An 18,945-nucleotide genomic window follows, 5' to 3' on the forward strand; every position below is an offset into this window, starting at 1 on the left:
CTTTTATAAACTGGCAAGTAATGGGTCAGAGTTCTAACAAAGTTCATAAAACTAATTTCAAGTGCACTCTTTATAAGGTGAAATTTTACTATGTACAGCAGGCTGCTTTTTACTACCTTCCATAAATATTGATGGTTTTGTAACACATCATAAATACACTTCAATTGCTTAGCATTTAATAAAGAGCTAAACAAAATTAAAAAAAAGTATCTCTTTTTATCCTTTAAGTCAAATAACTGTTATACCCTAGCATCACTAACTTTCCAGGTGTTTTTCTGAATACTGTTTTCATTAACTTTTCCAACACAAATTCACTTAATCTGCAAAGTTAAGTGCAATAAACCCAACCCCCCCAACAGAATTAAAAACAATTGCATCTACAATAAATAATACTAAGAAAATTAAAAGCTGGTTTAAAAAATAAAACATACCGCTTTCCTGTAGTTTGGGGAGTGCATTTACGACCGGTATAAAACATGATAGTAACAGTTCATATAGTAGTCCAACTACTGACTTTAAGCTGTAAGCCACATACATAAATGGAGGCCCTGGCAGGCTTGAGAGAAGGTGTAGTGGTGTTATAAGTATAGTTTGCAGTCCATTGCAAAACTGAGGTAAAAACTTCACTTGCATATACTGTATTTTGCACTGGAAACCTCTTAGCTTAAAACTTCAAAAGACATCTTGGTGCTCAGTCCTTTTAGGCCAGAAATAAGGGGGCTCTGCCAGGTTTCCTCCTACCTACTCGATAGTGTCCTTTTTTAAGCTCAAAGAAATGGGGACTCTTGTTGGAATATCTGTACCTACCACAGGATGTTTCCACCAAAAGGAAACTTAACCAAAGGTTTCATCCCATCAACCACATATCCAATAGTCTTTAGTAGAATATTTTAGATATAGCTGTACGCAAATCTATACAGGGGAAGGTGTTGGGTAGAAGGGCTTTTATCAGTCCTTTGCAAAGACTTCTCCAATTCTGCAACAAGTTAAACCCCCTTTTCCTGGAAAATGCTGTTTAGTTCATAAAGTAGTGATCAATAACCATGGCGATCCTCTAAAAAACACTTTTAAGTCCACAGGTACTGCCAGCATCTGGAAAAGTTGTAAACAGACACAGCAACAGCCCTTCTTTTCGGTTTGTTGCCGGGTCTCCCAGGGCCACTTGATCCCCTTTGGAAAGAACCTATTGTTTTCAGAAGCTCAGGAAGATGTATGAATTCACTGGGTACATGTTAGAGCATATCTGGCAATGGGGTTAACACATCACGGTGATAAAATTTCAAACAGTCCCAATAATGCTCCTCTTGAGTATCAGAATAACTTAAAATATTTATCCTCTAAATGAGGCGTCATCTTCTGAAAAAATATTAGTGATCCTTTATATAAGTCCCATATCTGATAAGGCTTATCCAGAGACACACCTGAAAGAAAAGGCTTTTTACAAAATATTAACAATTTTTGCAAATAAAGACTTGACCTTCTTTTCCTTCTTTCTATCCTGTTCTTAGGAACAAATGCCTACCTCATTTCAATAGCATACTGTAATTATCAGAGTATTATCTAATCTAAACTGGCTATCATCCTTTGGCAAATAATTTTTTCTGCATAAGGAAAGATCCCCATTTTCATCTTGAAAAATGACTGAGACCAAGGTGACCATGTGAAATCCTCAATGAAGCCACAAACTAGTCCATGCAGCTTGATTTGAGGATTTTCTCTTTCTTCTTTACCGCAGAACAAACTTTTGACGAATCACATTCCTCCATCATGTTATTCTGATACATGTGCCTATTATCAGTCCAAAGAACGTTTCTAACCTTCCCACATCCCGGACTGGTTCTCGACGGGATGGACGTCCTCTTGATCTGGGCTGAGAATGCATTCTTCTCTTGTGACGCATTTTATGAATGACCTGATACAAGTCAATACTTTCATCAGGGGGAAATAGAAGACAAAGCTGGGTTCCACATTCAAGTTCAATTTCCTAGAATAGGAAAGCAGCAGTTTACAAGACAAAACCAGGAGAACCTTTTAAAAGATTTGTATTTTCCTGATGTATAGAACAAAAACTGACTCGGAGGCTTCCTTCCCATAGCTGATCACATGGGATTCCAATAAACTTCCTTTCACATAAACAAAAGTGCTTTGTGCATTTGTATAACAGGCAAAAACCAAAAGCATAAAATCTCCAAAGCTAAATAAGACAATAAGTCTCTGAAAACAAGTGAATATTTCTTTGTACAAAGTACAAAAATAACCAGGACAAAGTCATCCATCCTAAAACAATGTAGAAAAAATACATGTTAACGTGTATTAACAACTTTGATAATAAGAATTCCTAAATGCAATGAAATATATTAGAGTAATTATAAAGGCTCACTAACCTATGGGCTTTGAAAAATGAAATCTTATTCTCAATCCCCAGTATTTTCTCTCATGAGCAATGAAAACACCATACCATAACTTCTGGTTCCAAACTACAAGTAGGAATTATGAGGGTTACCAGTTGGGGCTCATTTTAAACCACACTACACAATTTCAACTTCATTTGCAGATTTGATGTCAGGTTTCTTTCCATTCTGATAAGTTCAGCAAAAAGTTTAAATGGCAATTCTAAAATGTATTATACAAAGCGCAAAATTTGTTAGCGACACCATAATGAAAACCATTTAAAATCACGTCACCTCTTTTTCTCCTTCAATTGTATTAACGAAAGGAATATATAGTCTACTTATATTCAACATTAATCAAAGTCTTGTCCGTCAAAACTCACAGTAATCATGAACACTAAATAAGAATTTTCCCCTCCATCTTTCCTATGAATTCTATCAAAAATTTATTATAAAATGTCCTTAATAAAGATCTCAAAAAGGGTGGTGAAATAATGTATTTTTTTAAAGAATCAATAAAAACAAACCTGTCCATCACGTCCAATTTTTACTGGCTTATGTTCATTCCAAGGATTCGTGAGATGAGCCGACTTAGTGAAAGGTAATTCACGTCTAAAAGAAAGTAGCATAGATTACATTCTTTTGCAAAAACCTTTCTAAAAGATAGCAAATTCCTAACTTGACATTTAATGTGACTAACATTAAACACTCCCTTACCACTGGTAGAGCACAGTCCCTACAGAGAGAGATCTTTCAGGGACTAGCTCTTTCCGCTTTCTCCAAAATTCTCAACAAAAGCTAACACTGGTTTTCTTCAACTTACTACAGGGTTACATCCCAATAAACTCATAAAAATTATCTTAAGTTGAAATGCATTTAATATATCTAACCAGGGCACAGCAATACACTATGAAGTCTTCCTTATTTACCCTGGTAAGCACATGGCTCACTGAAGCTGCCACTACTAAGAGACAGGGCACTTTTCTGCATATCATTAGCTCAGGAAAAGATCAAAACTCAAAGTTTATGGTTTCTATTGAATGTGAATCACTTTCACATTCTTCAAGTCAAGCCAGGGACCACCTATCTGGACAGCATTTAAGAGCATGGGCTAGAGAACCAAGACAATCTTGAGTTTGTATTTCAGCTCTCTCTAGCAACCTCTCTGAACCTGATTACAAACAAGGTTATTACCATCTACATTTCAGTTACTTTACAACAGTACTTCACAAGCGAAATAATGTACTTGGTTCTGCTTCTGTGTACTCAAAAAAATGTACTTATTAACTGACCACCAAGAAGCTCCACCCTAATCAGACTATTAACACGAAATGAAAATAGAAGAATTCCCCATCCTTAGTTCAAGGCTGCTTTCCTAGATTCATATCTTCTCCCCTACTCAGTGAGGCACATTCTCTACCACTCATGGAATGGCTCCAAGTTGTACAAAGACTCATAAATATAAATTATGTCCGCTACTAAAATTCAATAAGGCACTAAAAACCTGGCTCTAGGAACTCTTGAGCTATAGGGCAAAACAGTCTTACCAAGCTTAAAAAAGATATTCTGTGTTTTAATAGTTCTTTATCAACCTAACACAATACTGAAACACAAAGATGGCAGGTAATAAACAGCTCTTAGGTAGGTAGGAATACTAAAAAATTAATAGCATTGGGTAAGATTTTATCTTATGCAAAGCAAATAATGACAAATTAAAGAAATGCTTTAAAGAACTTTTCACTGTACCTACAACTAAAACTGTTCAGCTAAAGGATACACAAAAATGAGAGGCATATAGCTTGTATTCCCACTTTTACAGCTTTTAGTCGAAAGTGAATGAAGCAGCACATATAATTATTTAGTAAGACAATGGGTACTATGTGCATAATATAGAAATTTTGCTTTATTTTTAATAAGGGTGGTCACATATATTTTGAGAAAAAAGAAATTTGTGAAAATATGTTTCAGGAAATAAATGCCAAATGAGTTAAGCCTGAAAAAATCACGAGTAAAATTTTATGTAGAGGCAAAGCATGATAGCAAGAGAAGGGAGTGCACAAAGGCATAATGAAGGAAAAATATAATTAACTAGGTTTTATAGCAAGTTATATAACCTTACAAATGAATTCTGAATGTTCAAATTTTATATAACTTTGTATTAACTTCAGACAACTTCTGATATCTACAGAAGTACAGTAGAGTTACACTGACAACGTGGCAAGCTCTGTGGCATCCATGCTGGGGATACGTATGCATGCCAAGATCCAAAATGGGATAGTGAGTAATGGAATGTAAATCCCCTCTAGATACGGTAAAAAGCTTAGTTTCTCAGTCTAATATACATCTCACTTCATACATTCAGAGTAATACAAAAACAATTCCCCCCCCCCTTTCATTCTGTCAGAGGTAGAGACTATCAAAAGCTTAGAATATGCAGTGCTCTAGTTATTTCCTTACACTTTGTCCAGTATTTTTAAGATTTTTCCTTCTAAACTGCCAGTTTAACAAGAAAGGAATAAATAAAAGCTTTCTTCAGCCACCAAAAATACAAGAGGGTTACAGATTATTACTGAATGGAGTAAACACTATAATCTAAATATTAGCAACACAATGCCTAAGATCCAAACTAAAGGTATATGTGCCAAGTGAAATACATCATTTTGGGCTGAGATTCTTTGTTGGCATTTGCTCTAACTAGATGCAAGAGACACCTGCTCACTGAAAACAGTCTTAGCCAGGACACATCAGAGAGAGCTGTGAAACCATGGGCAAAACAATACTCAGCATTGCAGGGTATAAGGTCCATGCATCATTCTTACTTTATCCTTTCTTCTCAGGACCACAATTACAGAACAAGTATCCTGTCACCTTTTGAGCAAATGGATTATGAATAAATCTACAGATAGAATTAACTTTTATGTGAATGCTCTGGGGAATGCTGGAGGGACACTGACCTAAAGCTGCTCTGCAAGGTGGACAAACTGAACAAAAGAACATAAAATCAGGTGCCAACAAAGTACCTGACCCATCAAAGATTCACCAAGTTCGGGGTGGGTCTTCGCACTCTGCACTTAATCAGACGTCACTGATGCAAGTGATCCAGTGACCACACTGAAAGAAACTTATGTCTAGTTATTAAATACAAAGGATGAGTAAATCAGTCTAGTAACTACCAAATGTGACAAATATTAATAGTACTTAATTGGAACACACTGGATTCATGTCCAAGTTCCACTTAGGATTCAGGTTTCCTGCTAATGCAGACCATAGGAGGCAACAAGTGCAGGCTCCACACTTGGGACCCTAGCTACATACATGGAACAACTGGAGACTGAGTCTAGGATCCTTGGTTGGGATCCTGATGCAGGCCCAGCTCCAGCTATTACAAGCATTTGGAGAGTGAACCAGAAGATGGAAGATCTCTATCTCTGTCTGCCTTTCAAATAAATGAGATAAATAAAAACTTGGAACAAACTCAGGGAGTGCAAGGGATTTATCAAAGATAATAATAGTTTAATAAATATCACAAGGCTTACAGAACTATCAAGTAGTATAAAATTACGAATAGTATTTCCAAGTATTTTAAAAATGTTTAGTTGGTTCTTTTTTAAAATTTAAAGATATTATTTCTAAGAAACGTTAAAACTTACTTTAAAACAATAAAAGCACTTAGGGTCAGCGCTGAGGTACAGTGGGTTAAGCCACAACCTGTAAAGTCAGCACCCCATAGAGTTCCATTTGGAGTTCTGACTACTCCACTTCTGATCCAATCCACTGCAAATGCACCTAGAAATTAGCAGAAGATGGCCTAAGTGCTTGGGCCCTGCCACTCACGTGGGAAACCCAGACAGAGTTCCTGGCTCCTGACTTCAGCCTGGCCCAGCCCAGACCTTGTGGCCATCTGGGAAGCAAATCAGTGGATGAAATGGAACATCAATCTTTGTCTGTAACTGCCTCTCTAGTGAATAAAGAAATCTTTTTTTTTTTATGTTTATATTGACTTTATTTCCTTTTTTTTTAACTTTTATTTAATGAATATAAATTTCCAAAGTACAGCTTATGGATTACAATGGCTTCCCCTCCATAACATCTCTCCCACCCGCATCCCTCCCCTTTCCCACTCCCTCTCCCCTTCCATTCACATGAGGATTCATTTTCGATTCTCTTTATATACAGAAGATCAGTTCAGCATACATTATGTAAAGATTTCAACAGTTAGCGCCCACACAAACATAAAGTGAAAAATAATAGATGAGTTTTTAAATGATGATGAAATCAGATCAGACCTATTGTCATGTTTAATTCCAGCGAGAGTCAAGTTGGGAGTTGATAATTTCTTTCTTTCTTTTTTTTTTTTTTTTTTTTTTTTTACAGAAGATCAGTTTGGTATACATTAAGTAAACAGTTTGCACCCCCATAGAAACACAAAGTGAAATATACTGTTTGAGTACTCATTATAGCATTAAGTCTCAATATACAGCACATTAAGGACAGAGATCCTACAGGAGGAGTAAGTGCACAGTGACTCCTGTTGTTGACTTTACAAATTGACACTACTGTTTATGGCATCAGTAATCTCCCTATGCACCAGTCATGAGTTTCCAAGGCTATGGAAGCCTTCTGAGTTCACCGACTCTTATCTTGTTTAGACAAGGTCATATTCAAAGTGGAGGTTCTCTCCTCCCTTCAGAGAAAGGTACCTCCTTCTTTGAAGACCTGTTCTTTCCACTGGGATCTCACTCACAGAGATCTTTCATTTAGGTTTTTTTTTTTTTTTTTTTTTTTTTTTTTTGCCAGGGTGTTTTGGCTTTCCATGCCTGAAATACTCTCATGGGCTTTTCAGCCAGATCGGAATGCCTTTAGGGCTGATTCTGAGGCCAGAGTGCTGTTTAGGACATCTGCCATTCTATGAGTCTGCTGAGTACCTCGCTTCCCATGTTGGATCACTCTCCCCTTTATTTATTCTATCGGTTAGTATTAGCAGGTACTAGACTTGTTTATGTGCTCCCTTTGACTCTTAGTCCTTTCATTATGGTCAATTGTGAACTGAAATTGATCACTTGGACTGGTGAGATGGCATTAAAAAAAAAAAAAATTAAAGCACTTTATTGTCCAAAATTTTACACCTAATGTTACTACAATGGACTGTATAGGTCTGCCTTTACCTCTTCTGTTATACACATTTCAAACAAGTTAGTAAAATATTCAGTAAAGAGCAATATGGAGATTAAATAATGAATGAATAAACTAGTATTATAAAATTAAGTAACAAATTTTCTTCTCAATGATGTGAAAATGAAGGTTAATAGAGTAAGTTACATAAAATAAAATCTCTTGCAACATTATCTAAAAATGGCACTTTCTCCCTTGCTCTCAAAAAGGCATCATCCAGAATTATTTTCCAATGATACCAATGTCTCCTTTGGTCTTCACAGTCAGTCACATACATACACAAATAAAAACAAACACAAGTAAAAATCAATGATAACAAAATGTCTATATTTAAAAATAATTGCCATGTTGTTTTCATTATAAATTGTCAGTAGGTTCTAAACTTTTAATTATACTTTGACTATAGTTTTATTTCTAATAAGCAATAAATTTTATTGAAAAACTAGAGGCAGCAGAGTGGGAGGAAAGAGTGAAAGTCTCATTCCAACATTACAAGTACATATTTTTTCATTTGTTATTTATTTTCATGTTGTTACATGGAAAGTTATTTTTGCATAATTATGTTTAAGTGACAACCCATAATTTACTTAAATAACTTTCTACTTAGGAAAATTCAGATGGCTTCCACGTTTTCATGCAGAAAATAATGATGGGCTAAATACCTTTTCAGAAATGGTTTTTGCTATGTTCTACATGAAGGATCTCTGTGAGTAAGACCCAACAGAAAGAAGTGGCTATCACCTGGGAAAGCAGTAGAAGATGGCCCAAGTCCCTGGGCCCCTGCACTCACATGCAAGACCCAAAAGAGGCTCCTGGCTTCGGACTGGTGCAACTCCGGCCACTGCAGCCAACTGGGAAGTGAACCAGCAGATGGAAGACCTCTCTCTGTCTCTCTCTCTCTGCTTCTCCTTCTCTGTGTAACTCTGACTTTCAAATAAATAAATATATCTTAAAAAAAAAAAAAAAAAAGAGAAGCGGCCATGAAAGGATGTACTTTTCTCTAAAGGAAGGAGAGAACTTCTACTTTGCATATGGCCTTCTCCAAATACTGATAGAATCTGTGGAATCAAAAGGCCTAGGCAGCTCATGTCAAGAGCCCTGGGTGGTCACTGATGTCATACCAAATAGTGTTAATTGTTAAATCAACGACAGCAGTCACTGCGCACTAACTCCCAATGCAGGACCACTGTCCTCAATGAGCTGTATTATGAGAGTTAACTGTAAAACTAGTTCTCAGTTGTGTGTGTGTGTGCAAATTATTGAAATCTTTACTTAGTATCAAGTTTGTCTACTTAGTATAGCATTGGTCTTCCATTCACAAAGTTAAATGAAAATGAATCTCAATGGATAATGGGACTGGCAAGGGGAGAGGAAGGAAGGGGAGGTCTGGGAATGTGGGTGGGAAGGCAGGTATAGCGGGAAGAATAACTATATTCTTAAAGTTGTATTTATGAAATTTGTATTACTTAAAAAATAAATTTAAAAAATTGTTTTTTGTCACCCTAACAATCAACTTCATATAGTATTTCTACTTTGTATTGATCCATAAATATATCTTAATAGTTCTTCACTATCCCTAAAAAGTTTATGCTAGTTAGCATTACAATTTATCCTTGCCTTTTCTTTTACTAACTACCTTGCTTCAAAAAAAAAAAAAAATCTGGCTATTATTCTATCATATCTGTTGAACCATTCTCCAATGGTTTCTGTTCCCACATTATCCCTGTGCTAGTCAGCTTTCCTAAATACAACTAGCAGATTTTTCTTATTTATTCTTAACTAATTTCCTCATGCCCAACAAAACACAATATCCTAAGCCAATTTATAACTCACAAAGAATCCACATGGTCCCCTTTCAGACATACTTTAAGTAAAATTAATCTTATAGGTAATAGATTTGTGTATTCCATGAAAAGTTCACTTAAATAGCAAGCACTGTTACACACAATGATTCAGTAAGGAACTAAAATTAGGACAGTAACTCAATGTTCTGTTTTTCTTATATATAGTCTCAATCTATTTTCAGAAGATCAAAATGCCGACTAAACATGTTTATTAGTTTCCTTAAAAAACAAAAAAACTTTAACTTCTCACAACCAAATCAGTTAGCCCCTAAACAGTTAGCAAGTTAAAGATTAATTATTTTCCCACTCCACAGTAACTAAATGACATGCTGAATCACTACAGTGCAAGCATATACTGAGCAACATTCCCAGCAGGTGTCCCATTATTTTTATCACTATATTGCTAATACACAGAACAAATGAAATACATGAACCCTTCACAGAGTAAACTATTGCCCTTAGCATAATTATAACAGATTTAAGAGGGTACTGAACAAAGTAATATCAGAATATAATGCTTTTACTATTAAATGTTACGGATACAAATCAGTCCAGGAACAACACAACCAAAAAAGGAAACAAGTATAATAGTAAACTACTATGGAGTTTTTACATTATTCCCAACTGCTGCCCATTCAAAACAAGGGTGGACTGCACAATATACCTGCAAATCCAGTCAATTTTAAAGACACCTCCCAGCATCTTAGCATTCATTCCTGCAGGAAGCACCCAGTGTATAGGAGATCCTCCATGATGGGATTCTGAAGAAAGTCTTGCAAACCCTAAGGAAATCATAACACAAGAACTATGAAGATGTTAATATAGTTAATGCTTTTATATGCCCAAACTATTTTATTTTCTTACCTTGAAATTTTCCACTCTCTCTGACTGAAAATATTAAGATAACACTCCTTGCAGATCTGAATGCAGCATTTAATTTCTTCTCATTTACAGGCAGTGTTGACCATACACCCTATACAAATAACACAAAGAACACAAATTGCACTTAACTGTAAATCTCACATTTTCTGCACATGTGGCAAAGCAGCACAGCTGATTTCAGTATGCTTTAATTCAAGTAAGCTATAATGAAGAAACATCTTATTCCTCAGCCATCAAAATAATATAGTAACGACTTAAAAAACCTCGGGAAAAAAACATGGAAAAAACAACTAGCAAACACCACAAGGGGGTAGTCAACTCTTAAGGGATAGAATTCAATACAGTAAAACTAATCACTCACAATTATCTTGAAATTACAACCATTTACAGTGGTAAATACATGTTGTTAGAAGGTGGATCACAACTGTGTCTGAAAATCTGTGCCAAATCAAATATTAAAAGTCATTTTATTAGTAAATCTGTAAATTATGAAATTCTGGGAAGATTCTAGCATTTCTAAATTTTTCTATTTAAGTTCAAATGTTTACGTATCAATAGTCAGAAGAGGCTAGTGTTTCCACTATATATATCTGGAATATATATTTACTAATTTTTGAAACATTTTAACCAATTGTTTATGCATGAAAAACAGAAATAAAAAACAAAGAAGCTTTAATTCAGCTCACACCAATCTCATACAAACTATACTTTCTCATTCACAATAATGATTAATTATTCCCGTCTAAACCCACTTATCGAAAGAATAAGCTAATGCTAGATAAGCTATTTGGTGTATTACTTCCCTCTGTTTATAAACGTTTATGGGTAATCACTGACTAAAGGTAGAAGTATAGATTATTTTAAGTAATATTGATGGAATTATGGATCAGAAATGCTTAAAACTTTCTGAAAAGTTATTCAATTTAAATCAAGAATAACAAACTATTCTAACAGCTGTCATAACATGTCATATACTTTGTAGCAAAAATACTAAAATAAAATTAGGATTTTGTATCTATAGCAACTGGATACATGCTTTTCTTCTGAACCCAAATGATCTTACTTCTAAAAAACAAAGGAAACTCAAGAAATGGTTTCTTCTCAAAACAATCTCAAAAGGTATAAAGTAACCATTGACAAAAAAAATTGGTTAACCACAGGAAATTTTAAGTGTTTGTAAAATTAGTAACTGAATATAAAAGCTAATATTAACAGAAAAAGATCTCATAAAGTTAAACTATATAGCTTTAATACTGAATATTTTGACACTAAAATCATCCTTTAAATATTTTAGAGAACTCAAATTACTAATTAATAGGTTGCCTAGCTAGCCACAAACCAGATCCTTGGAGGTTGGGCTGGATCTTTAAAGCTTGAATGAAAATCACAGTATCTCAGCTATTTGAATTAATGCAGGTCCATGTTGTCATTTAAAAATTTTAAGATTAGTTTCAACAGAACTGATGCTAATACCTTAGCTTTGGCAAGAGACACATTCTCATGGTTGTTACTCTTAATGAGGAAAAATCTTGCATCCTGAAGGACATATTTGAGTTTACTGGTTTGATCTGAAAAAAAGAAATCCAAATTGATTAACCACAAAGCACTATTACACAAAGGAAGAGTGAACTGTACTAACTGAAATTGGCCCTCCACAACCCAGCTAAACTTTTTCACCCACTCAACCTAGAAAGCTAAGCCACAACATGTAATAAAGCAAAACTAAGACAATTAGCATTTTACAAAATAAACCTAATCTAGTGATGTTCCGATATATCAGATCCATGTTTAATTATAAAAGTGCCTATAATCTGAAAGAAATTTAACAATCTCATTTACATGTTGATAACAGTAAATTATACAACACACACATACATCATTCCATTGTGTGCTAGAACTAAAAGAACCTAAAATGTTTGGTACTGTACTAAGAGATGCAATAAAAAGCAGACATGGAACATGAAGTTTCTATGTAAGACTATACACTTTTTCTTAATGTAATATATCGGAACATTACTATATTAAAACCAACTATTAATGGAAAACCAATTAGGCAAAATAATGACTTTATGCAGCATGCAATGAAAACGATTTCAAATTTAAATGATACCTTTTCGGACAGCACGAACGGAAGATGATAATTTCTCATGCTTCTTTTCTGAACCTGTATTTAGCCAAAGTACATTTGTTCAGATTGAGCTTTAATAGAGATAAGACAAAATTTCTACAGTCTTGTCACATATAATTCTCATTCAAGACAAATTATTCTTCCTGGCGCACCCACACACACAAAAAAAAATACTTCTCAATGTGTACGAGTGTTTTGCTTTTTGGGTTGTTTGGATTTTTTAAAAAATATATATTTGAACAGTTTCCCACTCAGAAAACTAGTCACTGAATCATCATCTTCCAAGAAAAAAAAAGTGAAAATTCCACTTAAGCAGTAACAGAACAGGATTAAAATAAGAAAAAGCTTAGTTTCTTCTAGAATTATTACACTGAACATGCCAAAATCAGTACTAATGGACATCAACAAGTTCACACTAAACTACAGCCTCCACACTTTCTAAAGCAGAATACATTAGAATCACTCAGATATGATCACAAATGAAAATGAGAATACCTGCATAAGACTCTGATGCAGAACTTCCACTTCTATCAAAGACAATTGGAGAAATGCCTCTAGCTCTCTTCCTTTCCTTCTTTTTCTCATCTAAAAAGAATCCAACCAAAAGTTGTTAAAACAGCTCAAAATAAAAACTAGCACAAATACTCAAGTATCATTCTGTGTTTGGTTTATGCACAGCTCTTAAGTTTCAGTCATTGTTCATCTCTCTCTTGATCACTCAAGTTTCCTCAAAAGGTGTCCATTTTAATGATGTGAAAAAAAAAAAGAAATTTTTTCTCCCACCAACTCCAGTCAAATCAAACTACAATGATGTAACTGAGAAATTAATTACTTTTTTTGGCCTACATAAAGGTGACCTTAACTAAGATTTTCTAAGAGGAATAAGAAAAAAAAAAATAGCAAATACAATTTTCCTTTTAACAAAATTAAGTCCTATTTTGTTTGCCTTACACTGTGCTACTATTTTTCATCACAATTCCAACTCTGATTTTATTTTAAGATGTTTGAGAAGCCCTAGCACACAATGCCTTATAACTGGAAAATATAATTCTTAAGCATTTTCTTCCTAAAATAACTGCTGTTATTTTCAAATTCAATTTAAAATTTATCCCCAAAATATTAAGTACAGCTAATGTATTTGTATCAGAAAATTAAGCATTTTCTGTAGCCCAAAAAGGTCTGAATTACTTGTCATGAAAGAATCATTTTAAGCTTAATTTGGACCTTTACAAGCACGGATAGAAAGACATATATGAAACTAAGCTCTTCTGTCTCTCCTGCTTTCAATTATCCCACAAAAACCATTTCCTTTCTAGGTAGGAGATAAGAAGGAATATGGAAAGAGAAAATGTACATACTTATTTTTATAGAAACAATGCAAAGCTGAAAAATAATCATCAGCAAGCATACAGAGAATATCTTCCTTTATACCAATAGCTAACTATTTAAAAATCTTTAAACAAATTATTTGTCTTAATCCTCAAAACAAGTTCATGAGATAGTCTCATTTACATATGCTTACCTGTTCCTGAGTACAGGAATCTAGACTCAAACGGCAGATATTCTGGCTTAGGAGTACAAGCCCTAAGCTCTTTTCTTGAGTGAATGGAAAAGATATTTCACTACTGTTACTGAATGGGGATTCTAGGTCTAACTAGTTTTAGTAAGCTTTTTGTTCCATTGCTTTTTTCAAAAGTGTTGACATGTTTTCTTGTAATTTTTCCTCCTTGGATATTTGATCAATAGATTGAGGGTAAAACAGCTCTTGTTACTGGTTAACAAGAGGCTATGTGCTTCAAAGTACTATAAATGATCTCTTACTAACATAATGCAGAAAAAATAACAGAAGCAGAAGATCCTGTCCAACTCTCTTTACATAATGTTGAACACAGCATTAGAATGAGATCTCCAAGAAACTTTCATCTTGTTTGTATGAGTAATTCCTGCTGCTCTCAGGTTAATGGCACCTCCCCCAAATACTACTTTCAGGTTAAAAGAACAATTAAAGTCATACCAAGTAAAGGTTTGTATCAACCACTGTGTTGCTTTTAATTTTCTTAAATTACAAAAAATTCTGAGCCGGCGCCGTGGCTCAATAGGCTAATCCTCCACCTTGCGGCGCCGGCACACCGGGTTCTAGTCCCGGTCGGGGCGCCGGATTCTGTCCCGGTTGCCCCTCTTCCAGGACAGCTCTCTGCTATGGCCAGGGAGTGCAGTGGAGGATGGCCCAGGTGCTTGGGCCCTGCACCCCATGGGAGACCAGGAAAAGCACCTGGCTCCTGGCTCCTGCCATCGGATCAGCGCGGTGCGCCGGCCGCAGCGCGCCGGCCGCGGCGGCCATTGGAGGGTGAACCAACGGCAAAAGGAAGACCTTTCTCTCTCTGTCTCTCTCACTGTCCACTCTGCCTATCAAAAAAAAAAAAAAAAAAAAAAAAATTCTGAGAAAAAAATTAGGTAAAGTCAATTAGAATCTAGGAAAATCACGACGCAGAAACTAAACTAGAATCTATTGTATTCAAAAACAGGTTTCTCACAATCAAGAAATTCCAAAGCCATTTCATATTTCTCTCACATAATACAAAAAGAAAACTACAAGAAAAATAATTTCTTGAATAAAATGTAGGATCTCATGTTCCAATGATTCTTCCAAGGAAAATCTGCGTATTTTCCTTTATAAGGAAAATAAAGGTTGCAGGTATCTCTTTTAAGACAATAAATCTTTTCTATTAACAGTTTTAATATCAAGAGTCATTATAAAACTACAGGCTACCAATTTGAAATGTCTTCTCCATAAAAAGTGTCATCAAGTACCTTGCTACAGCTCCAGCATCATCTAGGAACTTGTTAAACATGCAGATTATTTCAGGTTCCTATCCAGCTTACTTTTTTTCACTTATCTCAAATGCTCAAGTCTACGCTGCACTGTTTCTCATAGAACTATCAAAAAGAAGAGTCCTCTAACAAAAAATATTTCCTTTTCCTATGGGTAACTTCAAACATTTTCCATAATAAATGAACATTCAAACATTCTGCCAATGCAACTTGTGTTCCCTATTTGCTATCCTAAATTTTAGAAGACAACATAAAAAGCATGATGGGAACATAGAACTGAAAATTCCAAAAGTTTTTACATAAAACCTAACTGCTCATTTATTCCGTTTAACTTTTTCTATTCTCTTCAAAAATCTACATTCTCAAATCCAGAACTCTGAGAAGAAAAGATGAAAAGCACTTCCATTGCCTATCACAAGAAAATAGCTGGCCATTTGCTCTGTTGCCTACACTACATCAAGAATATGATCTATTAATAACAATTATAAATGATATAATTTCATAGTGGTGAAATTATATATTTCCAAAAATACAGAATTTTTCTTTCATTCTAATATTGAACACATAGATAGCCATGAGACTATAAAAAGCAGGGATCTAGAAGTAGCCCAACCTTGTCTTGTACCCTCTGAATTTTCAAAGAGAAGGCTCACTCCCTCAATCTACTGACTCCATCTACCAGACTCACATTTTTGTCTCACTGCTCAACAGGCACAAAGAGGTAAGACATGTACTGAAGATATGATCCAAGATGGCTTTTAAATAACCTTTCTACAAGAATTATACTCTTCTTTTAAACTTCCACTCTCTGTAGTATTAAGTCAACACGTAAGTATAGAATTGGAAGACAGGTTTATGCTCGCCCAAGAGAAAAGAAGATGTGATTCTGTTACAACATGATGGAACTCTAGAGGTATTCTATTCTGGAAATATTATTATACCTAGTAGGCAGGTTTTATTCATCAGTATTTAATAAATAGTTTTCAATTAATATAAAAACCTAAAAACTTACAGCACTAAAACCTGAAATGCATGTCCTTATAGTGAAACAACTGGACTTGTATTTGCCTATAACAAATCAATCTGTAGCTGGGAAACACCTTTACTAAATATGTACATCTTACTCAAGATTATTCAAATGTATTCAAAACACTCAATAGCATAGTTAACTTTGAAACAGATCAAGACAACCTTATTAATATACCCTATCTCCTCAAACATTTTACATAATCTAAACATACTCAAGAATAAAACCAATCATATCCTTAAAAAAAAAAAAAGACAAATTATATACATAAATTAGTACCTGATGCATCTGTCCCTGAACCAGATCTCACAGACCCATCTGTGAAGGAAACAGATTCAGAACCAGAATCACTGGCCTCACTTCGAGTGTCATAATCATTTCCCTCCTCCTTCTGGTCTCTCTCATCCTGTTCATATTCTTCCTCCTCTTCTTCTTCTTCCTCTTCCTCTTCTTCCTCCTCCTCTTCTTCCTCCTCCTCCTCTTCTCCATCTTCATCCACCTCTTCATCTTCCTCTGCATCCTCTTCTACCTCTTCATCTTCCTCCACATCTTCTTCTACTCCTTCCTCCTCATTCTCAGTATTGTTGCCTTGCTCATCAGAAGAACCACTGCTGCCAGTCTCATGATCAGAGCCATATTCTTCAGAGTTCACTTCTTCCTTAGAAGACTGGCTGGATCTACTTGCACGTCTATCCACTTCAAGCCCAATTCTCTGATGTTTAAAGAAAAAGGTAATCAGCAGTCATATAACACATAAGGTCAAGGTGACTAAATAGTTCTAAAGCCTCAAAAAGAATCTCTTTTTGTTTTATATTTGCAATAATATTTACTACCTCAGAACCATCTGGTGTTGGGGATTTGGTCCTCCTTTCAGGATCTCTTTTGCGGAGACAAGTTTTTTCAGGTTGACTCTTATAAGGTTCTCGGGAGGCACTGCTTGACACGCGAATTTTCCGATCAGCATCTAGACGCTTGTTTCGTTCAGATCTTTGATATTCCTCATTTTTATACTCAGTGACTGATTTTCCTTTTGTACTAACTATTCTTTTGTTATTACTAACAGATGAGCTCAGTGGTTTAGAAATCAATTGTCTTGAATGTACAGAAGACTTTTGTCGCTTGGGATCAGCAGATTCCATTCGGTCACTTTTTCTTTTTGATCCTTTAAAATAAAATTTAAAGAGAAATATAAATGTATTTGTAGTATTCACATTTATTTCACCAAAGATTAACAAATATTTACATCAGGAATAAAGGAAGTCTTATTTTCTAAAAACATCTACTAAAATATTTTTGTTTCAAAGTTAATCTAAAACAATTATCAAATATAAGAGAAATCTATATATTTCAGAAGTTCCATATATTTTTTAAAAAGTATTTTATTAGGGACCGGTGCCCTGGTTTAGCAGGTAAAACTGCCAACCGCAGCACCAGCATCCTATGTGACTGCTGATTCAAGACATGGCTGCTCCACTCCAATCCAGCTCCCTGTTAATGCGCCTGGGAGGGCAGCAGACAATGGCCAAACTGCTTTGGCCCTTGCACCTGTTTGGGAGACCTGGAGGAAGCTCCTAGCTCTTGGCTTTGGTCTGGTCAAGCCCTGGATGTTGAGGCCATTTGGGGAGTGAACCAGCAGATAGAATCTCTCTCTCTCTCCCTCCCTGTTTCTCCCTCTGTGTAACTCTGCCTTTCAAATAAGTTAATCTTTTTTAAAAGTAGATTGCTTTTGTTTATATGGAATATGGTATTATCAGTTTATTATGCCTTTGGTGCTAACTGCCTCAAGTACAAAAACAAAAACAAAGTCATTTTCTTAAGAAATGAAATATCCTCTATTCATATTCCTTGCTATTTTAACAAAAAAAAATTGGAAATCTTACCCTTTTTCTCATTTTTATCTTGTTCACTCTCTGGATTATACAGTTCATCATCTTGTTCAGGTACTTCAGTCAAAATATCATCTAAAACATTAAGTTCCCCATCTGTAAATTTAAAAATTAATAGGGAAAAATTAGTAACCAATAAGCATTTGTTTTTGAGTACTAAGTATGAGAACAAAATCCTCCATGAGTTTTTATTTCTGGATCACAACGCACAATTAATTCCTATAAAATAACACAATGTAAAGGACACATAACTCTGGTCTACAAAGTCAGGAGCATACACTTCATGTTATATACAAAATACACAAAAAAATTCAAAACTGCTGTATTTTTCTACTTTTAAGCTCTAATTTTTATGGTGACTTTAAAATGTGTATAATGAATACTGAAATATCTGTATATAATATATATACACATATATTTATCAAGATTGTATACTTCCCATAAGATTTCAAAAGGAAACTACTAACCTCACAGTGAACAAATCTGGCAAATGCCATCGTAACCAAGTAACCAAAATCAGCATCCCTAATTAAATGGAACAAGTCAATTTCAGGACTTTCTGGTAAGAACTGAGAGTAAAACAACACATCAATGATATTCCTATGAAAAATGCAAAATATGAACCTATACATGAGGAAATATCAAACCCAAAAGAACAACATCCAAATATGTCTCTATCCTAAACACAAAGGAACTATTGCACATTAACAGAAACTAAAGAAACGTAACTGAATACAGTCTGAAAATTATGTTTGCAGTCGCCAAACAATGGACTCCTTTGGGT

The 18,945-nt window shown here is 34.9% G+C and overlaps 1 protein-coding gene across 4 annotated transcripts in view; it reads right to left on the reverse strand.

Moving 5' to 3' along the window:
* Positions 1–18,945, reverse strand: part of YTHDC1 (YTH N6-methyladenosine RNA binding protein C1) — a 36,959-nt gene that overhangs the window by 7,915 nt on the left and 10,099 nt on the right. For 2 of the 4 annotated variants that reach the window (XM_051820233.2, XM_051820232.2), the window contains exons 2-11: positions 18,156–18,257; positions 17,109–17,437; positions 16,555–16,987; positions 12,912–13,001; positions 12,399–12,452; positions 11,762–11,856; positions 10,271–10,379; positions 10,071–10,188; positions 2,918–3,002; positions 1,818–1,984 (exon numbers count right to left, since the gene is read on the reverse strand). In XM_051820233.2, coding sequence (XP_051676193.1) covers positions 1,818–1,984; positions 2,918–3,002; positions 10,071–10,188; positions 10,271–10,379; positions 11,762–11,856; positions 12,399–12,452; positions 12,912–13,001; positions 16,555–16,987; positions 17,109–17,437; positions 18,156–18,257 — 1,582 coding nt within the window. The remainder of the gene's footprint in view (positions 1–1,817; positions 1,985–2,917; positions 3,003–10,070; positions 10,189–10,270; positions 10,380–11,761; positions 11,857–12,398; positions 12,453–12,911; positions 13,002–16,554; positions 16,988–17,108; positions 17,438–18,155; positions 18,258–18,945) is intronic. The other 2 variants (XM_051820235.2, XM_051820234.2) reach the window with 1 other exon arrangement.

This window comes from Oryctolagus cuniculus, chromosome 8 (genome assembly GCF_964237555.1).
Source record: "Oryctolagus cuniculus chromosome 8, mOryCun1.1, whole genome shotgun sequence".
In the NCBI taxonomy this organism is placed as follows: Eukaryota; Metazoa; Chordata; class Mammalia; order Lagomorpha; family Leporidae; genus Oryctolagus; species Oryctolagus cuniculus.